This window comes from Eleutherodactylus coqui, chromosome 3 (genome assembly GCF_035609145.1).
Source record: "Eleutherodactylus coqui strain aEleCoq1 chromosome 3, aEleCoq1.hap1, whole genome shotgun sequence".
In the NCBI taxonomy this organism is placed as follows: domain Eukaryota; kingdom Metazoa; phylum Chordata; class Amphibia; order Anura; family Eleutherodactylidae; genus Eleutherodactylus; species Eleutherodactylus coqui.
Genome location: NC_089839.1, coordinates 194,781,058 through 194,797,770, shown reverse-complemented (window position 1 = coordinate 194,797,770; position 16,713 = coordinate 194,781,058). Strand labels below are relative to the sequence as shown.

The following is a 16,713-nucleotide window of genomic DNA, read 5'->3' as shown; positions in this document are numbered from 1 at the left end:
TAACTACATCTATTATACTCATTAGCGATGCGGGAAACAAATTGTGGCACGTTGAAACAATATTTCCCTGAAGTGATGCGAGGCAGTTTTGAGGCATTTGTGGGGAATTTGCACATTGGAGAGTGTGATATCGGGCCATGTGAAGTTTGCGTAAGTCTGAACAAAAAAAAAAAATTGGGCCTTCTTCAGTTTTTTTTTTTGCATAAAAAAAATGGATGACACGCGGATCAAAAAGAGTTGTAAAAAAAGGACACACACAACACATATGGATGTCATATGGACATACAAATTAAAACTGGTCCATTTTTCACACACCAAAATCAGAAACGATTGCAAGAATAAAGCCTAAAGGGGTTGTTTATGGACAATCCCTTTTTGCTGAAAGGGTCTTTTGATGACTTGAAGACAGAGACCCTCAGTGATCGCTGTAATCTGTTGGTAAACAGGAAACAAGTGTTCAATTTCCCTACAGCACCACCACAGGTATAATAAGGTATTACATAATCTCTATTAAAAATCAATATGCTGAGTATTGCAGGGACGTATCAAGTCCTCCAGAGCAAGCAATGACCATTGTAGCCACTCATTTCTGGCTACTAGATAAGGGACCTGAATTGGGAGACCCTCCCTCTATTACCAGACAACCCTTTTAATGCAATTCTAAGTCTTACCAGTTCAATAAAGCCCGGATCATCGAACTGATAATCCAAGTCTGGTTCGATTATAGCAAGAAAATGAGGCGATGTTCCCTCAACATCCCCATCACCAGAAAGGATAGTGGAAGCTGAGAAGGAGGACGTGTCATTTTCCATGTTGGCGGAGTCAATCCAGTCATCTGCTTCGGTATGATCCAAGTTTTCTTTAGTGTGGTCTTCCATAAGAATGGTGGGCGGCTCTTCTGAGTCCGGAATTTTAGTTTCTAGATCGTCAGGAAAGTCTGGTAAAGAAGGAACACTTAGCACCTGGTTAGTGGTTGGAATAAAAGGGACGGCAGATGTAAATTCCTCTGATGGTGGCAGAAGGGTGGTGGTCACCCATGTCATTTCGCTTTCGTTATCAAATGCAGTTGGTGCCTCGACCAATGGAGGTACTGTAGTGCCAGGAGGTGTGGTTGGGCTCTCAGTTGTCCAAACCTCTTCAGTCATACCAATGTCAGAAGTGACAGAAAGGGTGGTGACATCTATAACAGCTGGAGTTGTGACAATATCTACGGGCACCGTGGTCGGCACCGTGGTTGCAAGGCTAGTTGACTCTTCTATTGGAGGTTGAGTTGTTATTTCTGGAGTAGGTTCCTCTGTAGTTGGTTCAAAGGTAGTCGGTTCGGGTTCAGGGGTGGTGGTAACGGTTGTTGTAATAGTCTCGGTGGTTGTGACAATAGGAGTGGTTGGTAGAGTGGTAGGGGCTGCCGTAGGGGTGGTCTCTATGACAGTAGGTGTTGTGGTGGCAGAAGTCGTGGTGGTAGTTGTCTCAGGAACGGGACTTGGGCTGGTTGTTGAAAATGTGGTGGTAGGAACAACTATAGATGTGGGTGGTTCTGGTTCTGGTACAAAGATGGGAGTAGGAGATGGTTCTGGTGCTGGAAACTGAGCCTGGAAATGCAGAGAGAGAAAAGATTAACAATATAACAAGTAATGAAAGTAAATGAAGCCATAGACATAGATAGATAGATGGATAGATAGATAGATAGATAGATAGATAGATAGATAGATAGATAGATAGATAGATAGATAGATAGATAGATAGATAGATAGATATGAGATAGATAGATATGAGATAGATAGATATGAGATAGATAGATAGATAGATAGATAGATAGATAGATAGATATGAGATAGATAGATAGATATGAGATAGATAGATAGATAAGTAGATAGATAGATATGAGATAGCTAGATATGAGATAGATAGATAGATATGAGATAGATAGATAGATATGAGATAGATAGATAGATATGAGATAGATAGATAGATATGAGATAGATAGATAGATAGATAGATAGATAGATAGATAGATAGATAGATAGATAGATAGATAGATAGATAGATAGATAGATAGATATGAGAGAGCTAGATAGAGTAAGGCACTAACCAACTTATTGTAAATGATTGTTCCTTCTTCACATGTGCCTTTATGGGTGCAGACATGTTGGTGAATGCACCAGTTACATCCCCACTCACTGCTCACACATCCACGACACCTGAAAGTATTCACATAAAGAAAAAATACTAAACTTTACAAATCAAGCAATTCTGTTCGTCTTCTTATCTATCCCTTATCTATTTGATAGATAGCTAAAAAGGCATGCGATAAATATACATCTTTCTATCTCTGTATCTACAGTACTGTGCAAAGGTTTTAGGAAGGTGAGGGAAAAAGCTGCACAGTAAGAATGCTTTTCACAAATAGAAGTGTTCATAGTTTATGTTTGTCAATTAACAAAATTAAAGTGTTTTAAAAACATTATCAATTCTTCTAGGTTCTCTTGCACACGGTTTTTAAGGGAACTCGGCAGGGCGGTTGTTCCAGACATCTTGGAGAACTAAGCACAGATCTTCTGTAGATATAGACTTGCTCCAGTCCTTCTGTTTCTTAATGTACTCACAGACACCATTAATCCTGACCAATCATCAACTCTATTTACAGAAATGCAGCCCAAAACTGCTGCCTGCAGACACTCATTATTGTATCGCTCTCCACAATGTTTCACTACTGCCTGCAGACACTCATTATTGTGCTGCTCTCCACCATGCTTCACTGCTGTTTGCAGACACTCATTATTATACCGCTTTCCACCATGCTTCACTGCTTTCTCCTAGTTCTGAGCTGATGGCATGCTGCACATCTTCCGATTTCTAGGCAAAATAAGCATAATGTGTCTTTTATCTACTGCACTAGTTTCCTTGACCGACTATTTCAGTTAAGTACTGCGTTTCGACCCACATATGAAAATGATGATTTTTCTCTCCTGCCTAAAACTTTTGCACAGTACTCTATCAATCTAATAATATTCAGTGTTCGTAATCTGAATATTTTCAGTGAAAGAAATTTTTGTCTTCTAATCATCATCCCTCTATAGTGGGGAGGGATGACCGTTTGCTGTACCTTGTTACTACTTGCTTATTGCCGTACTTCATACTTACGGGGCATTTTTGTAGAGTTGGGCCACAGCTGTGCAATCATAAAAGGTGAAGTCCACGGTGGTAATGGTCACTGCCCCGAACTGAAGCCGCAGTTTGACTCGCACATGATCTGCAGGTAAACCACAGAATAATAAGTGCAGATTATAAATTCACCTTCTAAAGTGCATTACAACCCAGGGGGCAGCATTGAGCACAGATGGGGCTGTTCTTGTGTTCTGCTCACAATCTCCTTACACAACTACATGAGTGGTTAAAGATCCACCATAGACCCTACTGACCTGTCCCTGTATTGATCACAGGGGCTTTGCTGGGGTCAGGAGACGGACACATGACTCCAGACTCCGTCCTCACTGCTCGGCTCTCGAAATCTTCAAAGAAACAGGAGTAGGACTCTTCATGATACAGAGATGGTAAGTCCAGGATGGACAGGAAGATCTGGAAGTACAAGCAAGTGGTTGAAATTAATGATACACCTGACATTTCTGATCATGTACCTAAGAATGATGTTGGCCAAATGGGTTAAAGAGGTTTTCTAGGCATTTAACCCCTTGCAGCACAGATGACCTATCCTTACAATACGTCATCGATAGATGATCAGCGAGGTCCACCGCTCAGGACCCCCAGCGATCAGCTGATCGCAGCCCCCACACACATTGCAGAAGGCCAGATGTTAAAAGCTCCATCTGCACTGAGTAAGAGCCCGAAGTGTCATAGAAGGTATAGCTGCCATTGATTTCAATGGAAGCTATATCTTCCTTGGCACTTCTGACTCCAAGCCCAATGCAGATGTCCGGCCCCGCTGCACTGACAGTGGCCAGAGGGTCAGCTGATTGACGGGGATCTTGAGCTACTGATGACCTATCCTGAAGATAAGCCATCGGTACTGCAAAGGGTTAAATTCCCCTAAAACTCCTTTATTTTGGCTGTCTATATGGTCTACAAGATAACAGGTGCCAAGTACCGAAGTCATAAGCAGGCTTTTCCTCACCTGCGGCAAAGATTCAGCTTGCAGCCGTTGCCCTGAATTTGAATACCCTCACCAAGGCAGAGTGACTTGCTGCACCCCCTTTCACCCAACCTGTGCCAACCCTCCACTGTGCCCTGGCAATGTACTCACATTTCTCTTCTCCTCTTTGCTGATATTCGCTGGGCTCAGAGACTGCACCGTCAGACATCGCTGATTCTCATCATGAGCCCAAAGCCACTGATTCTTCTCTCCTGATCGAAGACACTCATATCTCCGGCTACATCTACGGAAGGAGAAAAGAGGATTATACAGACTATCTCAACCAGTGCAGGGCAACTATGAACACACCTTGTAAAAATTTTTGGATGATGCCCTATGGGAACAAAACTAGATCAAATGCCATTGACTAGGCTAAAGTATGTGAAACTCCCAGTGGCGTAGCTATAGGGATTGCAGGGGTCACAACTGCGTCCGGGCCCCTAATTAAGGGGAACTCGAAGGCACCCCTCACTACAGTAGAACTGACTGGGGGACACACAGAGGAGGCAAGATTAGATTGTGGGGGCACAGAGGAGGCAAAATTAGATTGTAGGGACACAGAGGAGGCAAAATTAGATTGTGAGGGCACAAAGGAGGACCAGTTGGATTGTAGGGACACAGAGAAGGCACAATTTGATTGCGGGGGCATAGAGGAGGCACAATTACATTGTAGGGACACAGAGGAGGCACAATTAGATTGTGGGTAGCACAGAGGATGAACAATTATATTGTGAAGGCACGGCGGGTGCATATTTATATTGCAGGACACAGGAGATGCACAATTAGATTGCGGGGGCACAGAGGACACAAAATTAGAATGTGGGGGCAGCACAGAGGATGCACAATTAGATTGTAGGGCTACATAACATGAAAAACTTACTTTCCATGCAGAACACACCAGCCGCAGTAAGGATCTGCCGCAGTAAGGCATGATGTGCAATCAGTATGTTGGGAACATTCAGAAAGCGGCACCTTTGTCACCTAAAGAGGATAAACATAATAGAAAATCTTAAGCCATGAAAATGAGGGAGTACAGTATACATAATCCTGGAATGTATGAAAAACCGCATAGAATCAAAAATCTCCACCCTCCATCTCCAGTCATCCTCAAATTAACTTTATTATGTAGAAAGAAGATCCAAAGAGTCAGATTAGTGTGCAATCAGTGGTATAAAAGACCCTATAAAAATTCAGCTTGTCCAGCAGGTGACTGTGCTGAAGGACTATTTTTGAGGAGCAGTAGTGTGCTCAGATCAGCTGTCAGTTCCTTTTCTAGTCAGCAGAGGGCGCCAAAGTGCACAGGTGAAATTTATAAGGGGATGTGAAATCTGTGCTGCATTTTGGTGCACGATGGGAGTGACATTCATACTAAGAAATGGGCATTTAGAAAATTGTGTATTAAAAATTTTTTGTAATGCAAATTAATGTTTACTGTACAAGTGATATTAATTTCAAGCATGAATGGCTTTGCTCTCTGAAACAGTCTCATTTGGATATATCTCATCCGTATGAATCTGGTTCACTGCCATTGAAAGTCCTAAATAAGTTGCCACCGAGCTTTCCTAGGATCCAGAATGACAGACGGCTTAGTTATGCAGGTAGACTCCCTACACCAGCATTGATAATGCAGAGCAGAAGAGCTCATGGACCCAGTCACTGATATAATACAGTCTGTGTGCGCTGATTTTTCCTTACCGTGGATTGCGTCATGATGTACAGGTGTTTTTCTGGTTGATCAAACAACAGGTCCGCAGACACAGCGGTGTTTGACTGTGTGGGCACACTGGCATACAGCCGGGCATCATCGTTACCTCCAAGGTAGACCTGAAGATGGTAAATCACAATGTCAGTGCTGCCCTAATACAAAAGATAATTGCTCCATATCATTAATTATCATATATAGCAGTGATATTAATCTGTTTATGAGCACAAAAAAAATCATACTTTAGCATTCTGATTAAAAATTTTCAGTCGTTTTATGTATGCAGCTCTTATGAAGAACTTTGCATCTCCATGATTACAAGCAAACCCTGTGTAGTCTGATCTTGCAGTCAGGTATAAAAATGGCCATACACTTTAGATTAAAGGAGTATTCCCACTACAGTAAGTTCTCACATAGCCGCAGGATAGTGAATAACTTGCTGATTGGTGGAGGTCCGATCCCACCGATCCGAGACTGTAGCCCCAGAGTGTCCTACATTGAGGGCAGGGAGGACGTGCATGTGTTAATATCCACTGAGTGGCACCTTTATTAAAGCCCCTGACTCTCTTACGGTTGGAGCTTCTCTGCATGGAATCACGTGACAAGTTTTCTGTGGATTACTTTCAGTGTGAATCCACATCAAATGGGAAATCTAGCGATCTGATTGACTTCCAATGAGTTTTGGCCATCGGTGCTAGACTAGCCTGGGCCAGGATTTCACTGCCAACCGCCTGGGGTTTTCTCATGCAGCGGTGTGGCGAGTATACATAAAATGGTGTAATTGAGGAAAAATATTCAGCAAAAGGGGATCCTGTGGATGGAAACTTCTAGTCACCAAAAAGGGTCACAGGAGGATGTCAGGAATCCCTCTGACCAACAGGGGCTGCATAGTCAAGGGCTGCTGAATACAACTCTTAACCGAAAGGAGTCAGAGGAGGATGTCAGGAATTGTTCTGACGAACAGGCACTGTACAATCAAGTGAATTACAGCTGAATACAACACTGGTGATCCAGCTAATGTGTCCAAACACACAACTCGCCGTTCCTGAGCACGGATGGGCTATAAAAGCAGATGAACAGTTCTAGCGCCATTAAGAGAAACAGAACGGCGAGGCTCCGTTGCGCAAAAGAGTGCAAAAATTGTATCACTGAGCAGCGGAAAAGCATCATCTAATCAGATGAATCCAGATTTCTGTTGCACCGTGCCGATGGCAGGTCCGAATTTGGCGCAAGTATAAGGAATCGAAGACCCCTTCCTGTCAGGCTGGTGGAGCTGGAGTATTCTTGTTGTACCCCGAGCCCTCTGATACCTGTGGGTGGACCCCATGACGAACTGCCGCAGCTCTGAAGACCAAAGGAGGTCCAATGCGTTACTATATGGTATCTCTAATAAATTGACCATTTAGTGTATATCTACTTTTTACTACTTTTAAATTAGCCTTCCATGAAAAATACCACTGAATAAACTGAAAAATGTCATTAATTTGGCTCCCAATTTTCTAAAATTCTGAAACACAGTCTGGAATTTACAAATTTAAGTCTCGTCTCACCATAAATCAGTTGCACCTTCCTATAACATTTCTGGTCATCTACAGTTGCCAGTAGGGGGAGCTCTCTGCATACACATGCATACATCTCCCATTAAACTCCATATGCACTAAGCCTATGATTTTATGTATGCTCCTGCCCATTTCCAAATATAACAAAAATCTCAATTCTATGATCAGTTCTACTTGTATGTATCCGTGTCATCTTTTATCTGTGAGCGCAAGGGGCTGAGAATGAGGTCAACGAAGCCGACAGCTTCAAGGAAGGAAGCCAATGAGACAATACAGGCACAGCATGATATTCCTGGTCCCGCATTGCTTGGTTGTTGCTAGGGAGAAGTGTCATCTAGCAAACTGTTCCTTGTCCTCGGAGTCAGAATGCGGAAGCCGGAGTTTATTTGACAAGCAATCTTAAGTCTCCGAGGACTTTCTAGCAAGAAAATGTCACCATCCCAAGTCATTTTTCAGCCGTCTGCTCCTTTACATCCCAATGCCAACCCTGAATAATCCATCATGTAGCGGCAACAAGGTTGTTCTAGTCAGGTTTACTCGACCTTGAACAGGACCTTCAATCTGACACTTCACCACTAGGTGGCAGTGGAGCATCAGCTTTGAAAAACGTAAAGAACAGCAACAATGTTTTATAAAGTTGCGGCACGTAATTCGTACCCCGGCGAGGCGACCGTGCTGTGAATTGGAAAGTGCTGGGTAGCCATACCAATTAACTTATAACCTGGGAGTGCTGTCCTACACAACTCTCTATTGTACATGTCATTGAAAGGATGAAGGGACGGGGCCACAGCGACAAAATGTACATTATATAAATGGACGCTGGACATCTATGTAATCATCAAAGCCATACGTGAGGCTGATATCTACGATGCCTCGTTAGATTAAGGCTGCTGTGACCGAGATAGGCCACAATGAGGTAACGTAAGGCTACGGATGGATGAGCAGTCTAATTAGTCCCCGGTGTTATCGATTAACAGTTTGGTGATGTTGAATATGAATGTGCCAATTGAAATCAATGGCTTCTATTGTCAGCGGTTTACGACGGACATTTTTCACGCAAAATCGCCAATGCGCTGAAGGACCTGTCACATGACCCGATCTTCAGGCCGTGTGAAGGTGCAGCCAATCCCTTAACGAACGAGCTAACGTGGGGCACACAAAAAATGTATTGCTGCCGGCAGCGTATCTCCCCATGTGAATGAGTGATGTGCCGCCGACAGCGGTGAAACACTACATGGGAAGAATGATTGTTTCTGTTCCCCTCATTTGTCCAGCTGTCACACAGGTCGATTTAGAAATTATCCCCTTTCTGAAACGACCTGTATGACAGGCGGACCAACGAGCGCCAATCTTGTTGTTTTTATAGGAGCTATAGTGTGTTCTATTAGGGTCCATTCACACTGGTGTATATTCTGTCCGTATTTGTTACTGACTGTATACGGATAGCAAACAGACCCTTTAAAGTAAATTGTTGTATTCAGACCAGTGCGATGCGTAAAAAAAATTGTAGCATGTCAAATTCTGGTCTGTAGTCATGGACTTAAATCGTCCATGAACGTTTATGGGAGTAAAAAGAAAAAACAGTGAACACGGATGTTACATGGCTGATTTTTTACGTATGTTGCTAGTAGACCATGAAGCCAAAAAGTGACATCAATTGGGCCTTCCTATGTTTTTTTGCACAAAACCCCCGAAAAGGCTGTCTGTGTATGGTTTTCTGGCTTGGTTTTCAATTCTCAATCATTGTTATAAAGACTTGTTTAAAGGCTTTGACATTGATTTGCAGGAATGCTGCCATCCAATAGGTGGCGCTGCAGAGGTATTGTTCCATCTTCCTTATTTGATATATTTCCCAGAGGAGCATGTATGGCCTTATAAGTCTCCTCACTCACCTTCAAGGTGCTCTCCTTAAGGAGTGATAATACACCTCTCGAAAAAATGATGACACACGGACTTAAAAAAAACGCACCTAGGGACCTTTCACACAGACAGAATTAGTCCGCACAGATATTTCTGTGTGTGAAAGGTGCCATAGACAACAAAAAAGGCGTGCGGCACGCAAATATACACACACAGTGAAATCGCTCCGTTCTTCACAAACCAAAATGGCCCAAGACCGAGTGAGTTAACCCTAAGGTTCCATTCACATGGTTCGCCATAAACTGTGATCGATGCTCGCTCGTCTGGCCTTCAGATGGATGAAATATCAGTTGTTGAGGTTTCTTTGGCGGGCGTGTGTTTGTTTCCAACAGACGATAATTAATCAACCAGCAACTATTTTTAGGAGAGCCAAAACGAACTGATTACCCAACGAATTCTTGTGCCTCACCCGGTTGGTGGCCGTGTTTACACGGATCAACTATCACATTCGCACTGACTATCTGGAGGATAGTTGTCCCATGTAAAGCCGCCCTTTGAAACAAATTACAATAAGTTGTGCCAAAGCATCAACTCAGCTCTGCTACATCAGGCCTATAATGACCGATCAGGTGGCAGGTGCAGGTAGAGAGCATTTCCCATGGATAACGAGCATCCCTGTGAATGAAGTCAATGCTCTTTTGACGGCTGACTTAACGCAGCGTTTTCCTAATCCAGCTGTGACATCATGGGAGATTTCTCTGGAAGTTTCGGCGCGGATCTCGCACTGAGAACAGGAAATTGCTCTAATACAATCTGATCCAGGTGAATAGTCAACAGGAATTCGCTTGAGTACAAATTAGCTGCTTAGAGCCGATGCACGGTCAGTGACGGCCTGGAAAACAACACGATCCGCGCCAAATATCAATGTGACCTTGTTCTAGACGACCGGATTAATGGATGGTTTTTCCTACAGAAAACATCACAAATAAAAGGGGCAGTGTTGTTTTTCAGGTCCAGATTGTGCAACTTTTCAAAGTGTTAAAGGGAACTTTCACACGGGACAGAATTGCGCCGCAGGATGCAGCCAAATCCATAGCTGCGGAATTCCATACCAATATTTACTGGTTCAACTGTGGATTTTGCAAGCAGGTTTTAAGCCATTTTCTAATCCACATCAAAATCCGCAGGTCGCCTACCGATTTTGGTGCGAAATTGACTGTAGCTTGTGGTGCGCCGTGCGGCCTATTCCGTCCCGCGTAAAAAGTCCTGAAGCGGTTCTCAGGGACTAAAATATTGATGTCCTATCCACAGGACAGGTCACATACTTACTGCAGCAGGACGGATGTTGAGAGTTCTGCCCCCATTGATTTCAATAGGAACAAAACCTTCCATTGCACTTCTGGCTCTGACCTCCACGTGGCTGTCCAGCCCCACTGCAATGGGTGCGACGGCCAAGATCATTTGATTGCTGGAGGTCTCAAGCGGCAGACCGCTTGCAATCAACTATTAATGATCTATCCTGAGGTCATCACTGTGGTAATGGGTAGAATGACTGGAATACCCTTTTAAGATCAGAAAAAAATGTGTGTTTTTTTCCAGAAACAGCGCCACTTTCTCTGCAGGCTGTGTCTGGTATTGCAGCATAGCTTCATTCAAGTGAATATGGATGAGCTGCAATACCACCCATAACTAATAGGGGGCAGTATGCAAACTGTAAAATCAATTTTGTATTGTAGAGATGAGTTTTATGAATCTACCAGTAGATATATATATATAATGGGGTATATTTACTAAGACCAGCGTTTTAGACACTTCTCTAAGTAAAGGTGGCGTTGATGTAAAATGCGCCAAATATAAGAGGAGGCACAAACCATTTCGGCCATCTTTTGAGCCATCTGTGTGCCAAAACTAAAATCTACCTGCAGGGTGGCTGAGCGTTCGCTCTTACAATAATCAGCCTATGTAAATGAGCAAAAGATCAGCCGACGAACAAACGAATACTCGTTAGTTGGCTAATCTGCTGGTTTATATGAGCATAGATATGCTCGCTGGTTGGTTGCACATCATCCCATGTAAATGGGGACATGCACAGCTGATTAATGTCACCTCTATGGGAAAGATTGTCTTAATGATTGATCTTCCCCATAAAGCCGATCATCAGTCGTATATAATCAGCAGTGAAAAAGCGTCAATCGACACGCACTGTAGATTGGCGCACATTACAGCAAGGCAATTTTCAGCCCATGTGAATGGATCAGGATTCAGAAGGCTGAAAGCTGGTAAAGTGATGGGGGTAGGGGGATTTAAAAGGGGGATTCCTTTAATAGTGTTCTTCACATATCATCAGAGAGGGTCCTTGAACTGGGACCCCCATTGATTGTACCGCAGTAAGGTTTATGAGCATCTATTCAGAAAACTTCAGAAAATCAATGACTTCACGCTGCGTATCGTAAGAACACTGTGAACCAACCTCATTCTTAAAAAAGTCAGGTCTGCAGGCATCAAATTGAAATTGGAAAATTCAGCAGGTGACCGGATCGCTGACTCCGTTGTCGGCACAAATTTGCATTTAAAGTAATTTAGGTCTAAATGAACAATTAAAATTGAGAAGCGTCTGAGCAGCAGAGGTACAAGGTCCAATTATCCTGCTATCACCAGGTCTGCCGAGGAGGATCTGTGCCATGTACTCACATGGCACGCAGCCATGTACCAATCATTAAAAAAATGGGTGAGGGGACTTATTCTTGGAAGACATCCACAATGAAAGGTCTGGAGATAAGGAGGCGGCGTTGAAGCGGGGCAATATCAGCATGGAGTCTGTATCTTCTAATCCCACATGGTTTTCACCTGTGTATTCCGCCTGTTGTAATGTTACGCCACAGGGACCCAAATTATATTGTGGAGTGCAGTGGTTCTCCGGGAATAACAGTCCCAAGACACCATGTTTGGCGGGAAACCTGATGGTAGATAGCCTGAAACACGGTTAGAACACAAGCACATGTATGTGCTGCTTTGCTTACGTGGACCGGGTGAAGCTACATGAAGGAGTACTTTTTCATGCCTATGGGTTGGAACAGTAGTAATAGCCGGAGTCAGTCAATGTGAGAATTTCTAAGTGTGTGGCACAGAAACCCAAGAGGGATAGCTGGTTCTAAAGCCATTGTCGAGTCCTTACTATGGACTATAAACATTGTCGAGTCTTTACTATGGACTATAAACATTATCAAGTCCTTACTATGAACCCTCCCCTCAGAAGAAAGATGCAGCAAAGTGGGTTGGATAAAAGACTGTGACCGGAAAGCAGGTCTACATTGAGGAGTTACATCAACAGGGACTGTGACTGCAGCAACAGCCAATGTGTAGGAGACAGCCAAGGACAATGGGAGGCCACTGAGGACTTCACAACCTCTCTTCAGTTTCCAACACAGGGAGTAGGTAACTGACATCTTCCATTACCACCATAATAGCTGTCATGGACCTTTGCCACCTGATCACCCAGATGGTTTCGTGTGAACCACGATAGGCTATCATCGGTTAATTGTTTATTAGGCATAGCAAGCAGATAAACCCATGTAGATGTATGTCGACCTACTGAGCTTGAGAAGCATATAGCTAGCTATGTGAACATGAGGGAAGGGTAGACAGGAGGCCCGCTGTGACTTTGTGGCCCAATGAGCTTGTGTTCACCTAAAAGCCAACACCACCATTAGTGAGATACCATAACCTTTACTATAACTACTTAGACTGAATGTTGGGGAGCGCAGCTGAATCGTGGCACCCGTGAGAGATGAAGTGAAGAAGCAGCTAGCTTCTCCTCCAGTTAATAGAAATCAATAGCTTGCTGGATGGAATTAAATTTGTTTTATGAAACTGAGCAGTACATGAGTCCCAAGAATGTTTTGACCAAAAAAGATGGACCGCTGTTCTTAACTATGAAGAATACATTTTAGAACTTCTAACACTGGACGACCTAATGATATGCCCATCACATGCCACCTGTAATGGATGAAATCATCACAACCGCTTTTATGAGATCATATTTCTAAGGCAATTTTGGCTGGAAAGATGCACTCAGCCTATCATTGGTGGCCTCTGACTTTTGACTCCCGTCTATGAGCCAGAGCAAAGATCCCTCAGTAAGAGCAGCTCACACTTTGATACAAGTGTTACATGGTCGGCCGTTCACTTGAAGGGCTGGGGTGTAATATCCTATTTTCCACTGCAGAAGAAATGCATGACCACATGATAATTCGCCACGGTGATGGCCACAGGTTCAGGAAAGTGGAACGAAAATTGCTAGGGCAGGGTCATCTTGACTGAAACCATATGGACCCCACAAAGTAATTTTCATTACAGTAGTCACCTACTTTATTCAGTTGTCCCTTGCTATCACCAATAAATGCGATTGTGTGTTCTTCTTCTACATTGACAGCAATGGCGGTAAGTCGAGCATCAGGACTCTCAAAAACAGGAGCAGCTTTCAGTGGTTCCCAACTTGCCATTGGGCTTGGGGTATGGTCTGAGCCACATGGATAAGCATCTAATGTATCCTGCAAATATAGAAAACATATATTCATGTAATGTACTAAGTTGTACCTCCGCGTTCCTACGCTGCTCCCCTTGCAAGACTTCCTAGTTCCCCCACCCGTCTTCTACTTCCTGGCCCCACTCAACCGGGAATACGACTGCTCAGTCAATCACTGGCAACAGTGGTGACCCACCATAGCTAATGATTGGCTGATTGATGAAATTATGATGTTGAGAAGGATCAGGAAGTGGGAGACCTGGAAAGTGGCAGGATATTAGTGAAGTATGATTTTTCTTTTTAACCCTTTCCAATCCACTGTCTGACCTCTGAAGACATTATGATTTAAGGCTGTACAGCTCCGATGTTGGAAGACATCCGTCGGGGTTCTCTTACTGTATATTGCCAGCCTCTCTGCTGTCAGAGCCTATCCAACGTGTTACCCCATGCAGTACTGGCTTTAGCCAGCATATAGCGCCGTTGTATAGCAGCAGAAAAAGAGTAAGCCCCCTAGGAAAACCAGGATACAAATTGGATTGGAAAGGGTTAAAGCCATTCGGATGCTTTTAAAAAAAACCTTTTCCTTAACAGCCGGACAACTTGTTTAAAAAAGGTTTTCTCATTACAGCCACAGGATAGGGGATTAATATCTGATCACTGGGGATCCAACTGCTGGGACCCCCAGTGAACCCGAGACTTATGCACCCAAATGCCCCATTTGAAAGGAGTGGCAGTGCGCATGAAAGATCACCACTCTTTTCCCATCTATGGGACAGAGATTGCCAAGCATATTGATCTCCGCCTGTTCCATAGAAGTGAATGGAGTGGCGGTTAAGGATGCTCCATTTACATGGGGAATTTGGGTATGCCGGCTATCAGGATCGCTGGAGGACCCAGCGATCATACATTTATTCCCTCCTCTGCGATTAGGGAATAATGTCTTTAATGGGAAACTCCTTTAAGTTTCTTTTTACTACCAATCAGACATGGCATCTAAGCAGCTCACAATACGATATAAACATACATATATGGATGTTACACATAACAATGTTACATACTTGTTTGGCAGACTCAAATGTGCATGTTACTCGGTGAGAGGTATTGCTGCTAAGCTACAGGTAATGAGCATGGGTGGGACATTGTTCTAAAATCCCACCTACAAGGAACAGTGCATGGCACATGATTCTTACTCTGGTGGTCTTTGAATGCCTGTGTCATGGCCCTCCCCCCTGACCCTACACTAGACCTAATACCAATTTTGTCTGGAGTATTCATTTAATTGCATGGTTATGGTGAAGACAGGTAAAAACAACACTCACAGATGGAAGCTGCACACAGTTTGACTTCACATCATATTCAATATAGGCCACTTCTCTGTCATCTTCATCTTTGCCATCCCCAGTGTAGCAGATATCTCTAGTCCGATTGATCAGTCGGTCGATACGTTCCATAGAATATAAGCATAAACCTGATTCTTCACTAACTTTACCAGAAGCTGCATGCCACTGAGAGAACACAGCGAAGAGTACATCTCCATTAGTGTTTAAGACACCCCTTGCCATCTTCTCTCCAGGCTGGGTAACATAGGCTGCCTGAAGAAGGTTGTAGCTCTTACCATCGTCTTTAGTTTGGCAACTAAGAGGCAATTCGACATAGGAATAGTAATGGGAGTCATCGGGGCAGATACGAGAAATGTAGGTTTTATATTCCCGGGAGGCTGATTTCAGGTCACGACGATAAAATAGGAAATAAACATTGGAACGATGAGTAAAGACTTTGACAAAGTGGTGGTTGTACTCCGACAGTCGTCCGACGACTGCTAATTTGGCTGTCTCTTCGTAGGAGAAGACGGAATGGGAGTCACTTCCCCCGTTCAGGTTGCGAGTAGTAATGGGAGGAATGCCACCGACGCCTTTACTGGTGTAGCCTCTTCCTATAAACAAAAGAGGTGTGTCATCCTTGGAAAGCCCAACCAAGCCAACCGTGGTGACATTTGGATCATTTGCAGCGACGTATTGAGAGTCTACCGGTCTTTCGGGTCTGAAGAGGATCTCATTGACAGATCCCAATAGTCTTTTCTCACAAATACCTTGAAAAACACTGCCGCATACTATGATTTCTTTTTGGCTTGGCACCAGGAGCAAAAGCTTGTTGTGATTATTTGTATTCTGTACATGTGCACATTCGGTGGTGACCGGGGGTAAACAATCCTTGCTGTCCAACACAGGTCCAGTCCGAACTGGTTCTGCCTCAAGCATTAAATCCTCGGTTAACTGGTAAAGATAGTTTGTGGCACCAAGATATAGGGTCCCTGTGTAGGCGTCCAGGGTGAGGTGGTTGAACATGGTGTTGTTCTGTGAAAAGGTAACATAGGCTTGTGTGCATGAGACGGAGGTGCCAAGGAAACACAAGGCGGTGAGGAGGACAGTTCCTGGTGGCATGGTGATCATTCTGTAATAGAAAAAATAATAATGAGGTTAAAAGGGTTCCTATTCAGGGTTCTCATCTACTAACTTAAGCCAAGAGCAGTTACTAGGTGAGTCTTTCACTTAGGAAGATCCAACAATTCTGGGTATTACACAAGACAGCCCATTGATTCAAATAAGACCTGTGTAATACTTAATTTATCCTACGGAGGTGCTGTAGGGGAACTGAATACTTGTTGTGAAGTTCCTTCACAAGTCATAGCTCATCAATGTAAGTCCCAGTAGCGGACACCCTGCAACAAACGCATCTTCAGGGACTAAGAATTAGTCCAAACTAGGAAACTTTCCAACATCCGACGTACTTGCACGTTGGATGTGCACAGGATTTGTAAAGAGCAGATTCCGGGGCCAAATGCGATGGGTGCTGGCAGTAAAACAAAGCTGACACTCGACTGCAGTGGTCGTCAACTGTTAAATAGGTCAGAGCTGTTCCC

General features: G+C 43.7%; 1 protein-coding gene across 1 annotated transcript in view; it reads right to left on the bottom strand.

Annotated features, from left to right (window-relative positions):
• The window catches only part of PLXNB1 (plexin B1), a 180,697-nt gene that overhangs the window by 39,527 nt on the left and 124,457 nt on the right, over positions 1 to 16,713 (bottom strand). Inside the window, exons 3-11 of the mRNA XM_066596720.1 lie at positions 15,113 to 16,244; positions 13,636 to 13,818; positions 5,843 to 5,971; positions 5,028 to 5,128; positions 4,259 to 4,391; positions 3,420 to 3,576; positions 3,142 to 3,250; positions 2,090 to 2,198; positions 672 to 1,589 (exon numbers count right to left, since the gene is read on the bottom strand). Coding sequence (XP_066452817.1) covers positions 672 to 1,589; positions 2,090 to 2,198; positions 3,142 to 3,250; positions 3,420 to 3,576; positions 4,259 to 4,391; positions 5,028 to 5,128; positions 5,843 to 5,971; positions 13,636 to 13,818; positions 15,113 to 16,243 — 2,970 coding nt within the window. The 5' untranslated portion in view covers position 16,244. The remainder of the gene's footprint in view (positions 1 to 671; positions 1,590 to 2,089; positions 2,199 to 3,141; positions 3,251 to 3,419; positions 3,577 to 4,258; positions 4,392 to 5,027; positions 5,129 to 5,842; positions 5,972 to 13,635; positions 13,819 to 15,112; positions 16,245 to 16,713) is intronic.